This window comes from Lycorma delicatula, chromosome 11 (genome assembly GCF_047948215.1).
Source record: "Lycorma delicatula isolate Av1 chromosome 11, ASM4794821v1, whole genome shotgun sequence".
Taxonomy (NCBI): Eukaryota; Metazoa; Arthropoda; class Insecta; order Hemiptera; family Fulgoridae; genus Lycorma; species Lycorma delicatula.
Window position 1 is genome coordinate 13,611,898 of NC_134465.1, and position 15,719 is coordinate 13,627,616.

At 27.3% G+C, this 15,719-nt stretch overlaps 1 protein-coding gene across 5 annotated transcripts in view; it reads right to left on the reverse strand.

Moving 5' to 3' along the window:
* Positions 1-318: 318 nt before the first annotated feature.
* Bap170 (Brahma associated protein 170kD) overlaps positions 319-15,719 on the reverse strand; it is a 278,139-nt gene continuing 262,738 nt past the window's right edge. For 3 of the 5 annotated variants that reach the window (XM_075378240.1, XM_075378239.1, XM_075378237.1), the window contains 2 exons: positions 8,515-8,606; positions 2,939-5,784 (listed from right to left, as the gene is read on the reverse strand). In XM_075378240.1, the coding sequence (XP_075234355.1) occupies positions 5,679-5,784; positions 8,515-8,606 (198 nt within the window). In that variant the 3' untranslated portion in view covers positions 2,939-5,678. Of the gene's footprint in view, positions 1,191-2,938; positions 5,785-8,514; positions 8,607-15,719 lie in introns of those variants that run through there. The other 2 variants (XR_012758142.1, XR_012758143.1) reach the window with 2 other exon arrangements.

The following is a 15,719-nucleotide window of genomic DNA, read 5'->3' on the forward strand; positions in this document are numbered from 1 at the left end:
TTTATTTGATAAAAGGTAGCATGAAACTTATAAGATGGTAATATAATCATTAAACTATGAATGACATTTAACTCTCTAAATCTTGATGAAATAAAAAATTCTCAACACTGTGATGAACAAATGTTTTAAAATTAGTAACAAGAAAGCCTTTATAACACATTCAAACAACTTTTTGGAACTGCTTTAGTTGTATAAATTCATCAAGCAATACTTCTATCAAATTGAATCAAATTTTGTTATTTTAGATTCTTTATGTAATATTTACACATTTTTTATTTTTAATTCAATTTTGTTCAATGCAGTGTACTATTTTTTTTGTTTGAAGAACAAAACAATGAAAGAGTCAGGACTATGCTATTTTTTTTTAAGACGATGTTATTTATTTATAAACCTTCTAATCAATAATAGTATTATTTTCATTTTAAAGTAAATTAAAAATTACTTAAAAAACCATTTTTATAGATTTTTGTGTAGATAAAAACGCATGATGTAAGTTATATGTTAGTGTATGCTACACGTTTGGAAGGAAAGAAGTTAATACTTTGCCAGGTAATGTAAAATTAATTTTATATATTTTTATTTTTCACTTAAGTACACATTATTGTATAAGTGTTAATCCTTACATTATTGAAATTCCTTAACGATCAAATGTCACTGTTACATTCTTTTTATATGAGCACTGGCCATAGTTTACGCCAACCATACATTTGGCATTTATCATGTCAATTCCTCCAAATGCTTTACGGAATGAGATTGTTTATGTACTGAGGTTCCTTTCATTTATTACTGTTACACTGTTTACATGTAAAATTTAAGTGTTTATTTCATTTTAAAATTTAAAGTCATGAAGAGCGACAAAATTTAAAAAAATAACAAAATTAGCATAACACATTTTTCGGTCAAAAAATTTATCAGGTAAGGACAACAGTAAAATAAAGCAGCATCGCATCTATAGACTTCACAAAATTAAAATTCTCACTAGTCTCGATTCAACGATATTTTAACATTTCAATTTTAAACTTCAAATTAAATTACACAGATAAACAAATAATATGAAATAAAACATAATTATTTGAATCAACAGGTAAAATTAATTAATCCATTAATTTATTTTACTTTTTTTCACAGTCTGAGATGTGCTGTTGTAGACTTTAGCGATTAATAACCATCTCAATGGTGTTGATTAAATTCTATAAAAAAAAGAAAGAAAAGAAGTTAATAGATGAAAACTGAAATCTCATCAAAACAAAAGTATACATTTTTTTAAAGAAAAAAGTTGTAACTACGGTATAAAATGGTTGATAGTACGTTAATTTATAAATTATTTTTAACCCTTTCACTAGCTTATTTATTTTAATTGAACTGGTGAAATATCCCCTTACCACCTTTAATCCACGGTTGTAGTTTACTTGATTGTACTTTTCTGTCAATAAAAATAACAATACTCTGAGATGTACTGCCACCTGGCAGCAGTTTATAAAATATGACCATTGTCTGAACGCTCTGAAGACAATATATTTGTTCATGTAAATTCTTTCTTCCGACTTACAAAGTAAAATTCTTTTGGGTTTTAAATGTAAAAAAATTGAGTTTCTTGTTGAATTAAAAGATTATTAAAAAAACTATATTTTTTAATGCATTTTAAGCAGAAAGTAGGTGTAATTTTATAGGCTGTTATTTATTTTGTTTTTTTTTTTTTTGCATGCTGCAAGTGTTTTCAACAATTTTCTGTTTCCTTTCTAATAGGTGCTTATTTTGAAATGTTTGGATGTAAATACAGGTTACATTTACAGGGGTATTTGCATAATATTTCTTAGAAAAAATTATTCATTTATTTATTTAGAAGACATTATTTTTTACAACTTATAATTTAGAAGCGTGTAATGCGTTATGAATTTTTTTAAAATCTTTATAATCAACATAAAGTGGCAAATACAAAAAAAGAGAATTAACATTTATAAAAAGGTTCAATGCAGCTGCACATTTGACAACCAGCATGAAGTTAATTTCTCATTTTTTAATTTTTTTTTTTTAAAACCACTCTACTATAAGAAAATACAAGGTTGTATTTTTACCCGTATAATGTTTATAAGATAAATAACTTAAAAATAAAAAAGGTCTGTGCACATACAACTTCTATTTATGCTGATAATACAGTCAAATTGGAGAAAGCCATTTGGATAAATAATAGATAAATTTTCTTTTAAATAACTTTGTTAACAATAGTCAATCGGCAAGAATATGTTTACGCAAAGTGTTTCTTTTAGGGTAAGAAATTATTTTTCATTAAAAAAAAACACAACTTATCCATCAGTATAGAATATCCTACCTTAAGTCACTAAAATAGCTGCTCAATAGGAAAATGTATGTACCTTATAATAATACTCGCTAATAAAATATTGTTGATCGTATAACCTCATCATTAAATTTGTCGATTTAAAAATCTTTTTTTAAATATGACAAACAAGGTCATCAATATTATAAATATGCATCAATATGACAATGACTTTAAAAACAGTTTACCTTTCTAGCATGACCGTATCGGTTATGTTATTGTAGCCATATTATTTGTGTATTATTTTCTATTCACAAAAACTAATAATGGATTAAATAAAAAATGAAAATAAGCTAAGGCAATTCCACAACATTCTAGTTGAAATTAATTTATATTATCCAATTAAATCTGGATAAAATGCTTATAGTGTATAATGAATAATTAAATTACAATATAATCATTAAACATAATAGAACAAAATTATATGCATATTTTTTATGCAAATAATGATGTATATATTATTACTACAAAAAGGAGGAAAAGAATATATATGTATAACTAGAAACAAAATATTATATATATATATATATATATATATATATATATATATATATATATATATATATATATATATATATGTAGAAATATATACAGTTACAACAGTGATTAACTTGATTAAAAAAGGAAGAAAAAATTGTGATCATATTTATAAATAATATTTAAATTACATATTTTTTTCTTTAATACTGATACCCATAAATGTTGCCCTCATTTATCTTTCTTCATAAACATAACCTCTTACTTCAATCAAAAACATAATTAATCATAAAGTAATAAAATAATAATAATAACAATAAGAATAAATATTAAAAACAGTTTACATACTGTATTAATATTCACTTAAGTAAATATACTTTAATTAAGAAAATTTTTACTAACACCAATGACTTATTTTATTTTTATTTATTTATTTATTTGTAATAATTATTTTTATAACAACTCTATACACAGATCATTCATTCAAAAATAATAAAATATACAAAATGTTCATTTAAAAAAAAAAGAATAAAAGATGTTTTAAAGAAGAAAAAACTTTTAATAAAAAACATCAAACATTATGCCATTATAACAGCTTAGTACTTCATAGCGATTAGCACAGAACAACAGTAACCTTTTGAGAGTTATATAGTTATATATCACCACCGTATTTGTATCAGATTATCTTGCTTCATCATTATGTTGCAATCTTTTTTTAATAATAAAGCAAAAATGTTAACAGGTTTGAAAAATAAACATTTAATGAAATTAATAAAAATGCATATGTTGAGTGCATTTAATGTGTACAAGCGATTAATGCCTATAGGCAAAATGATGTCAATGCGTAACTGGGGAATTCCAAATCGCTATAGGACTCGAAAATCTAAGCACAAGTATAATCTGTAAAAAATATGTGAATCAGCAAAACTGAAGTACAACTTCAGGTACAGTATTTAAATTTATATTAAACTCCACTGAAAACATTATATATATCCGGCGCTTTTCATATTAAATAATCCTATAGTGTTAGATGTAATAGTGCAAAAATTAAATTAAAGTGCATAATTAAATAAGTGCATTTTTTCAATTATGTTAATTTTTAAAACAATCTACTGAAATTAACAAAAAAATAGTTATATTTAGATTCAAGTTATTATATTTACATAGAGATTCTGTGTTTTTCTTTGATATTATAGTGATATTTATAATTATTGTTGGTATTGAAGCATTTAGAAAGAATTTTTACTATAGTTATGTAGTTTTCAACATTTAGTGAACATTTTTTTTTTAATTTTCTTACATTACTTTCAGTCATCATATATTAACTTTAAATGAAAAAATATTTAAAAGTAAAACAGTATATATTCTCTGTTTTTTTCAAATAAGTTCAATCTTCTGAAAAAAAGTTTATTAAAATTATTTTTGATTATGTTAAGAATCTCCAGATTTCAAGAACTATTTTTAGTTCATACAGTTAGGTCCTTTTAAACTGTGTTAAACATTTCAACTATACTGCTTAAAACAAGACCTGAGGATCTATTTCCGTGACCGCTTTTACTTTTATCAGGTTTTTAATGGTTAAGGAATACATTAGAGTGTAAATTCATCGATACTGAATTCACAAGAAATGCATTAAAAATCTCATATCCAGAAATTGTAAAACATCAAGTAAAAACAAAACGGATGAAATGGGAAAAAAATTACAAACTGATGCAAAAACAATGTTACTTTAACGTTAAAGTTATGACGTTATAACTTATTATATCATTGCGACTAAAAAAGACAAGATGATACGGTTTCTGATAACTCCAGAAAGGCACTGGCAGAAATATGTTATTCGATAAAAAACAGCACAGTTGCATAAATGCACTATTTACTTTAAACATCTTATATAATTAAAAAACAGCACAGTTGCGTAAATGCACTATTTACTTTAAACATCTTACACAATTAAAAATTAACTGACAACTACATGAATTCAAAATAATAATTTAAAATGTGCTATTTACAGAGAAATAAAGAGAAAAATATTTACAAAGTAATAAAATAAAATTATAAATACCAGTTTAAAATAAAAAGAATAATAACAACGTTCAATATATATTTTCATACATACCATCTTCTTTTATTCACTTTTATAATAATTATATTTTTCACATACGTCCAGTTAGTTAACTTGTCTCTTAATTTCTACTTTTAAAATGTTAATATTTTAAACCACTCCAATCACATTTAACATTTTTTTTTTTATTTACTTGCAGACACAACTCACCAAAAAACATATTATATTATCTATAATTATACATATTTCAGACAGTGATTAGTTTAATACAATAATAATAATTATTATAATAAATACTATTACTAACAGTTTTTATATTCTTTGTTTTTAACCGTTATATTTTTTCTTAAATAATATTTTAACTTACTACATACGATCAGCTGTACTGTTAAACGTTCAAAACAACCAGTAATTAATACACTTGATCAAACAGGCATTAACACATTTAAAAAAAATAATAAAAAACTAACAATAAACACGACCAGATTGGCGTCACAAATTTTCTGTGTTCTTTGTCTATCTTATTGTAATTAAAATAAACAAATACTAAAACACTATTACTATCTCTAATAATAATAGTACAAATATATATATGCACAGTAACTTGTTAAAAGAATAACAAGAAGTTTTATATAATTGCACAATTTTTTCTTTAAACTTCTTTCCACTTGTAATTAATTAATTATTAATTATATATTAAACACACAGCAATAATAACAAAATAATTTTAAAATGAAACCTATATTTTACTTTTCCATTTTTCATTTCTTTTTCCTTATGCTTCTTTCCATCTTACTACTCCGGTCACCTTGGTTGACTCATGTCAAAAAGGACTTGTGCGATTGTTCTTGAAGATTCAACATTACTTAATGCAACACTAGCAAGGTGTGGTTCATAACTTGTCAGGTACCTGTTAAAAAAACACCAATTATAGATTTAATATTTTTTTAAAGATTTTGTGTATACAATTGATAATAAAAATTACAGAAATATATATATATTTATGTGTGTGTGTATCAAATAATAACAAAATAACCACCAAACACCGTAATAGAAAACCTAAAAGCTAATACCAATAGTTAACTTACCTTACAATAACAATAGCAGGTTTATTGTTACTGTGTTTGGTGGTTATATTATTGTCATTTGACGTTAATTGGCAGCACAGTGGTCAATATTTTGATGAATTATTTGAATTTCACAAAAAAATAAATATATATAGTGTTTCAAAATTATGTCACTCAAATGGCAGATATGTCCCTGGTCATGAAATGTGTATTGAAAATGAAGTTCCCCGATACATATAATTTACATTTTGGTCTCAACTTCTTCGCCATCATGTTCAGCACGTAGAAACAAACAATTAACACTAACATGTATAGCCCGTACACACATTTCACAGAGAATGGATGATATCACATCTTGTATTCAAGCCTCCAGGTTAATGATGTTGCAAACTGGGATAAATATTCATCTCAAATGAGTGGTAACATAATTTTGAAACAGTATATATACACACACAGAGAAGAAAAAAACACCAAAATTTCATTTAAGAACATTTAATTAATTGCCTACTGTACTATAAAGAATAATACTTCCACAGTAAGAATAAGTTGCGTAAATGTAATATTTACTTTAAACATCTTGCATAATTAAAAATTAACTAACGCTGTGAAAAACTAACTTACACCAGAATACAAGTAAACTTAAATCAATCATCCAAAAGAGGTATTTTTCACAAATTGTAGTTAATTAAAAAAGTGAAATTAGCCCCAAATTCAAACTTCTAATGTAAGTATTCTTCTATTAAAAAAAAAAATGGACCAATTAAACCAGAATGCAAACAAGTAAACTAGAAAACCTAGTCGGTAACGTGCTAGTGAACCTTTTGTATAAATCTCATATAAAGTACAAACTTCTGGTGACTGACATACTTGATTGTTAAAAAAGCATTTGACCATACAAAGCGGCTTATAAGTAGGCTTCCAATTCATGTCTACTCTTTCAAACAAGTCCCTTGTAATTCAATACACTTAACCCGATGATTTTTCTAATGTTGAAAACATTTCTTCTTCCAGTCCTTATTTAATATGAATATCAGTTGTGCTGTTGCAGCATTCTTCTATATATCCTCTTGGCTATAAAATAGTGATTCTTTCAGCAGTATCTTCAGCTCAGGGAATAACCAGAATTCATAATTGTTACTTATCTATAGAATAAAGAACTTGGTGAAACTGAATAGTTCTGCATTAATAAACACAACCTCAATTGGATGCAGGCAATGGGTAGATGTGTTCGTCATGATACCAGTCAAATGGAAGTTATGACTAGCAGTTATCATGACTTCTACTTGTCCAGTCACTAACGCTGAAACAACTGAAGTTGCTGAATTCATCTGAAGTTCAGCCATTATTTTTAAAACCAATTATTAACATTTTTTAATTTGTGCAACACTCACAGCATCATTGGCAAAATATTATGAACTGTTGCACTTCAGGTATCACCATGCCTTTGACAAAACTTGATTCAAAATGTTCCATCATAACATAATGTTAAAAATGCACAGCTATACAAGTGTGTATGTGTGTGTGTGTGTGTGTGTATGTGTGTGTATATGCGCATACACATGTGCACACGCATACACACACACTAGCCACCTGGCAGGGATTGATTCACTTTAAAGAGACTTCAAAAAATTACATGTTTTTGAGTAAAAAACTTCAGATCAAATAATACTATTAGAAAGACTATGCATTAGTAAAAAAATTTTTATATGTTATCTTTCAATACAATAAAATATGTATTACATATTTAAGTATAAATTTTATTAACATAATTATTTTTAAATTATTCTACTACATCTAACATTAATATGAAATTAATATTTTATTTATATTTAATGATTATGCATAAATTACAATTTATCAATCACCAATTCAACAAATAAATGCACATAAGTGTGTTCTGTAAATGCATTGTTATGTGAGAAAGATTATACTTATTGCAGTAATTCTAATTGTCTGTGGTAAGTAACAATTACTAAGATATAATCTTACCATATACATGAAGCAAGAGCAATACTGTTCTTTATAAGACTGTATTTTAACAATATGTAAACAGAACTGGTAATACTCTTTTGTCTGGATAAATGTGCTATTTTGACATGTTATATATACTTATTCAATTACAAAAACAATAAGTTTTTTGAGGATTTTACTGCAATGTTTATGCTGTCATTCACTTTATTCTCTCGACCGTTATTTTATTCCGAAATATAAATATAAGATATATAATTTTTTAAATGAATGTTTTATAACTGTTTATTCCTGTGATAATTTTGATTTAACTGGGAAATATTAATTTAATAAAATGGCTTACATCACTAAAATAATGGACAAAATGATCCGAATAATGTTATGGTTTAGAAATCGTGTACCTAAAAAAAATTCCTTAAATTAATACATACAATTTTTTTTTTTATGATAAGCCAAAATTTAGGTCTTTTCTTTGTTTGTTAGTCAAACTATAAAATCTCACTACATAGTGAATACACTCACTACAAAGTGTTATACATTAAATACCAGGAGAAAAAAATTAACTCAATTTTTGAGTGTTTGAATATTAACAAAATTTAACATACCTTCTGCCGTATGTAGAATAGATGACTAGGTTTCTAAGAATTAGTGCCGATGTAAGACGAATACTCTTTGTAACAGGGCCTTCATTATCATCCTGAATAAAAAAAATAAAAAAAAAAAAAACAATTACCTTTTACGTCACTACTAATATTTATTAATTACTAATATAATTAATTATATTTTTATGGGCCTTGTATTTCTTTAGTACTTGATGGTATCATAAAACTGGAACATCTCAAGCAGTATAAGACATTATGAGAATTTTAAGAGCGAAATGATAAAATTCCTACAGCTAAAGTTTTCAATGCCACCAACCACAAAATAAAAGAAAAACCAAAGTAAACTACCTAAAGGTTAAAAAAAAAATCTCAATCTAGCCACTCAAAAAATAACATCAAGAATTTAAAAGAAAGTATGAAGGAAAGGATTTTTAAACATATGAAAAAGAAACAAAGATATAAGAGTTTAGCAAATGTGGACAGTGATTAGACAATACCTTTTATTTGTTAATAAAAATTAATATGCGATTAATTAAAATTGGTATAATGGCTATTACTTTAATTTTGACAGACTTCAACCAGTAGTTTTATGTATCAGTTAATTCAATGGCCAAGAGGAAAATCTGAATTAAGAACATAAAAAGTAAGCTGAATCGATCTAAGCATGGAGGTATCATAATCTAATAACCTGATTCAGCTATGAATATAACTATTTATTAAGAGAATTTGTTGTCAACTGAAATCATTGGTACTATCGTAACATAAATTCAGTTCTTAAAGTTTTATCATTATTTAAACATCTTTATTATCTGTTCTATATTCTAACTGCAATATTTTAAAAAAGGACACAACCTTTAAAAAAAGGGAATATAATTTATGCATAAGTAAATTTTATGTTACCCCCCCTATTTGTTAGGTGACACTGTACTCCAGGTCAGGTGTACATAGTCAGTGAAATAATCATGTCATGCATTAATATCATTTCAGCATCCTTTTCATTGTAGTTACCAATTATACATTTTCGAATGATGAGCATGTGCTTATTGTAGAGATTTATTATGCATTAAAATCTCGCAAACTTATAAAGGTAAGTTTCAGTTTAAATTTCTCTAGTTCAATAAATTAACACCTCATCTGAAACATAAACTCTATAACATCAGAAGGAAAGCATACAGAATTAAAAGAGAGCAGCTATTTATCACCACTGAACATACAAGTTCTTGAAGATTTGAAAGTTGCTCGCCCAGAAAACCTCATACATCAGACTGTCAACAACTAGCTACAGCTTCCAGCACAAAAACATGTTAAACTGTATGCTTTCTCATCGGTGATGTCCATGAATTAAAAGAGCCATATCATGATAAAACACACAATGTTTATCATTCGTTAAATCTTTTATACATGAATATGGAATCGATCAAGGTGCTGCAATGTGTTTATTTTAGCAATAAGGTTTGGTTTCTTCCAGATGGCTTTATGAAACAGTTGAAGTAGCTCAATAAACATAGTGAAAATCTCAAAACTTTTCATGAAAAATCATTATACACATAAAAATGATTTTATGTATGCTATCTTCCACACCGTGTATGTATCAGTCATTTATTACTTTCTTTCACGATAAAGCTTATAAAAGTGTATATTTTCAAATCTACTCTTATACACCTGATCAACTGAAAATAAACACTGAAAGTGAAGTTCCAAACTTTAGTGAACAAATATTACAAAATGCAACTGCAAATGTCATAGAACAGATAAGAGCATGTATCTAAGAAATTGATTTCCTAATTTTAACTTCAATTTCATTGAAATTAATCTCAATGTTTACTGTGAAACTGAAAAGGGCACGTGTGATATTTTAGTAATTTGAGTAACAAATACAGAAAGAGAAAATATATACATAACTTACATTTGAGTCCCATCCTTTTCGAAACAACTACGTTTACTGTTCTTGGGTGCCACACTGTTTTCCCATGACAAAGTGGATTTTTTTATAATCTATTGCTAAGTACTTGGGAAAATGTGATAAATTTTCTAATTTATTTTAAAGGACTAATTAAAAAATTACAGAATAAAGAAAAGAAAAAACTGTGACTTCATTTCTAAAGAAAAATTAATTTTAAAGTAAACAAGAGTAAAACAAAAGTAATGAAAAGTGACAGGAAGGAGAATAATAAGATAAATTTTAAGATGTAAACACAATACACCAAATTGTAAAAATTGTTATTTGGATATTAAAATTACCAAAAATGAATTATGGAAACGAAATATTAAAAGACGACTGAGATAAGTCAGAAAAGCTCTATATCCAAAAAAGAATTGAGTTTTGTTTGTCAAACCAGACATCCTGTAGATTTAGGATTAACAAAGGATAAAGTTAAAGTGATGTATTTGTATTCAGCGCCCAATAATCGAAAGAATGTGGAGCATACAGTAAAGGAAAATGCAGATCAGAATTAAAACACAGGTATCCATTGATAAGAGATAGACACAATATACAAAAAATAAAGCAAATCAAACCGACCGATTTTTTTCATTTAATTTTGTTTGGCTCTAAAATTATTATTTTAACGGTCCATAAATCTGAACTATTTAAAACAAAGAAAGAAATATCGGTAGATTTTTATAAAAAAAAGCGGCATAACATACGTAAATTAAATAACAAGTTTTCATCTTCGATACACTGACAGCAATATTATTAGGAATTCTCCTGTTATAGTAAATACAATAATAGCATAAATTGGCATTTATCGACATAAATACCTAAGTTTCTAAAACATTTTTATTTAATATTAAAATTTTGATAAATATAATATACTAGGTTGTAGAATACTTAACCGATTAAACAAATACATTACAGTTTATTTTAGGATTTAGGTTATGAAAACTTTATGAAGTCAAGCTAACTTTTACTTTTAATCGAACTTCTTCAGAAACTGCAGTCAGGAATGCTAAGTGTAATTGTTATGTTGAATGCGATACTGGTGTTTGAGTTAGTTTTATAAGATTTTTATTGTTCATCACATGTTCAAAAAATATGCGCGATATAAATTTTATTTCTTCGTCTAGATTATCTATTTTTGGAGATTTTAATCTCTAGTTGCTTAATCATATTTTGTTTGTCGTTAATGTTTATTTGTAAGCTTTTACACTATGACTTTATAAATATGACTTGCTTCAATAAGGTGGTTCGGAATAGTGAATTTTGCGATCAAAAAAACTTTTTTTGTATGTGTTTATTATATTATCAAATGTTGTCTCTGTTCTATGAAGAACTTAACAAAATATTTTATCGTACTAAAAACTTATTTAGAACAATCAAGTTTATAAACACCATTAAAATAAACATCACCCGTGGTTTTGAGTTTTTGTCTGGAAATATATATATTTATTATGTATTGTATAAGGGATGGGCTAAACATCCAACAATATGAGGCGATTCAGGTTGATTGGATTTACAGAAAATACGTCTTGACACATCCTCAGAGCAAAAAATTGCAAGGCATAAAACAAAATTACATGAACATGATGACCATTTAATTGTTTCTCTGTATCCTATCTGTTCAAAAAGAATTTAGATCAAGGCACTCTTAATTTAAAGAGGAAAACAAGGTGTTCTGTCTTGCTGCCAAACATTCATTTAGATGATGTTAAAAACAGGGTCATTAATAGCTACGGAACATCTCAAGGTATGCATAGCTTTAAAATTCTATCTTAGCTGTATCCTTATTATTTTTCCACTGACATGTTAAAATAGAACCTTGATCCTGTTTCATGTACTTTAACATTTATTCTTGATACAGAGGTTCAACGATTAACTAAACAATAATTACATAAGCTATTATTTATATAGTACAAGATCAAAACTTTGTGTTTGTTACAGAATATAATTTGAGTTTTAGTTCTTGTATAAATTTTCTAGTATGCTTTTTTGAATTTATCAGCAATTTGTTTTCATTGAAGTCATATATTATCATCATATTATTAATTTTTTTTATAAAAAAAAATTGATAACCGTGATAAAAATCTTAGTACACAAACTAGACACACTTGTGGAACTCAAAATATGCAAACTTTTAGAGATATAATTTAAAGAAATCATGCGCTTCGAACATATAGTGAACAATAAAGATCCCTTGAAACTTAATTCAAATTTCACCACTACTAACACTTAATTCCCTTGGCTGCTATATCTGAAGAAGTTTGATTTAGTGCGACAGCAACATCAGACTCATAAAAATAAAATGCACTTAGCCTTATTTAAAAACTTATGTACATTTGTTTAAAAAGAACATTATGTACTAAATAGTTCTAAAGCATTTGAATAATTAATTCTCAGAACAACATCTCAGGTGAAATTCTCTTTCTTTCACTCACAACAATACAGTTTTGTAAAAATAAGTTAATAATACGGAGAATAAATAAGCTAATATAAGATAAAAAACAATGACAAATTCTAATTTATGTAGTGTACAACAAAATTCTACAAAATAAAACTTGTGAAAAAAATTATGTGAAAGTCTAAGAAAAAACTATTAATTTTTGTTTTATACAAATAGTTAAAAAAATATATATTAGTGCTGAATGCAGCACAGGAATCCCCCCACTCCTTTTAAAGTTGTCATTAAAGTAGAAACATTTAAATTTTACGATCCGCAACATAGTTTTAACATTTTTTAAGCCTATAGTAAAAACATAATAACCTCTAATGAATGATCAGCAACTGTACGTTGATATGGAAATTTTAAATATTTTTGGTTTAAAAGTAGTTATTAACTACATTGTTAAATTATACACATAAGGGCATATAGTGTGTAAGCACCGGATATGAAACCATAATTTTTCCTTTTTATTATGCAAAATAACTAAATACATATATTATTAAACTCATTACTTTTTAAGGTGCAAATGTAATTAACGGTGGCAAAATTTTATGTTAGTATATACTAAAATATAACAACGGAATGGAACGCAAGAATGGTGGGAGTTTCATTATTTCTCCATACAGATCGCAGAGCTGGACAACTGGTCTCTTGCTGCTGTATGTTTCTATTATCGAGCAGGTTATTGGGCATTATTAAGTGGCAGTTATTAATTTTAAGTTTTATTCACGGATGGATTTAGTAATTTGCGTTTCTATCCGTATGGACCATCAAGAATATTATTTACTGGGTCTGACCGTGGGAGACTGAGCTTTTGAGCCTCGTACTCCCGGCATGATTCCTCTTCAGTCCGTCTGCTGAAGTACTTTCAATGAAATACAACAAGCAATGTTAAAATTATGTATACTAAAAATGATTTAAGTAAATTATCAGCATTTCACTACTTTCAGGAAAAAACTCAATGGTATCAAATTTTAAATATTTAACTAGTTTAAGTCGACCAAATGATGTATTTAAACTTTCTGAGTATTAGGAATAAACAAAGTAAAATTCAACAATAAATAAGGAGAGTTCGTTGGTCAGTCTTGCCAATAAATTGAAAATTGCTAATGATAATGGCAGCTGATTTCTATTGTAATGAAAAAAGCTTGTGCCATCCTCAGGTACCTCAATAGTAATGGAGAATAGTTGTAAGATAGTTCAGTTTGCAGAATTTGATAAAAATTAATGCTTTTTTAAATATAATATATTATCTTATCAATAGCTAAGCGGAACTTACTTTCTAGAGAATGCAAGAATTCAATTATTAATTTGAATGAAAACATTATAAGAAATTTCAGAAGGCCAGTATTCTCATTAGAACTCAAATTAAGCGTAGAAAATAGTGAAGAAAAGTTTCTACTTTTTCCTTACAAGTAATGTAAGTTGTAAATATGGTCTTTTGTATTATCTATTCTTTAGCTGTTTTTGTTAGTATTTTTAATCATTTAGTATTACTAAACTGAACCCACGCATAAGATTTCCCCTATAATATTATGAAAATACAGGTGTTTGGGCTACAGGTATCCAAAAGTAACAGCTTATATTAAGTGAACCGGTCAATAAAATTTAATTATTCTTTTTTTAATAAACATAGCCACTCACAGAGTTTTAATGTACGTTAGTCAAGTTCAATGTGTGCACCTTTTGTAGCTCGGCAGATGTATAGACAATAATTTAACTCTTGCTAGGTGTTTAGGAGCATCTGTGGTGTTAGTAGACAAACAGCTTCAACAATTCTCTGTTTTAAATCATCCAAATCTTGAATATTTCTTTGGTACACACAACTTTCAATAAATACCTAAGCAGAAAAATCCAAGGAGTGATATCTGGAGATCTGTTGATATCGATCAACATTTTAGGTAGTTCGACCTCCTTGATCAATCCAACATTCAGAGAAAATATTGTTCAAGAACGTTGTAACATCTTGATGAAAGCACGATAAAGCACCATCTTGATGGAATCTGAGGAACAGCAAAGTTTTCAAGCACGATGACGTGCATGTGTCCTGTCCGAGTATGCTTCATGAAAAAAAACAAACCGATGATGCCATCTTTGTGCAGTCCTAACCGCATACTGACTTTTGGTGTGTCCATTTTATTTTTCATTACTTTATGGGAAGTTTTCAGTACACCAAATTCAACAAGTTATCAGTACACCAAATTCAACAAGTTATCTTAACTTTCGAGCACATATGAAAAGTTAGCTCATCACTAAATAAAAGTGTATCAAGATAATTAGGATTGTTTTTGATATGGTGCATTACCTCTGCAGCAAACTTATATTGTAGGCAACGATCATTTGGTTTAATGCGACAGAAGGAGTTATAACTTGTACGCTCACAAACGAAGCCATTTTTGAACAATGTCATCAACAGTGGAAAGAGGAATTTGCAGTTTGTAACTAGCCCACCTAATTGACTTTGCAGACTGCCAGTGAATGTATCGCTTACACAATCCACAGTCTCATCGCTAACTGAAACTTCTGGATGATTTCCAGAAGTTTTTTTTGTTAAACCAAGCTTCCAGACTCTCAATCTCTCAAGTTGTATCCCAATTCCACTGACGAATAAACTTGGATGTAGGAGGATTGATATTCCATTCTGTTCATACATGTCATTTAACACATATAAGTGATTGATATTTCGCTAACAAAAGCATGCACTAAACCTTCTATTCCAGGGTTCACATCTCAACTGACTACAATTGCATTGTGAGCACATGCATGTTCTGTTGACCTTAAGAGAATACAGAACACATCTTGGAGATATTTCCTGTCGCTGAGCCTACA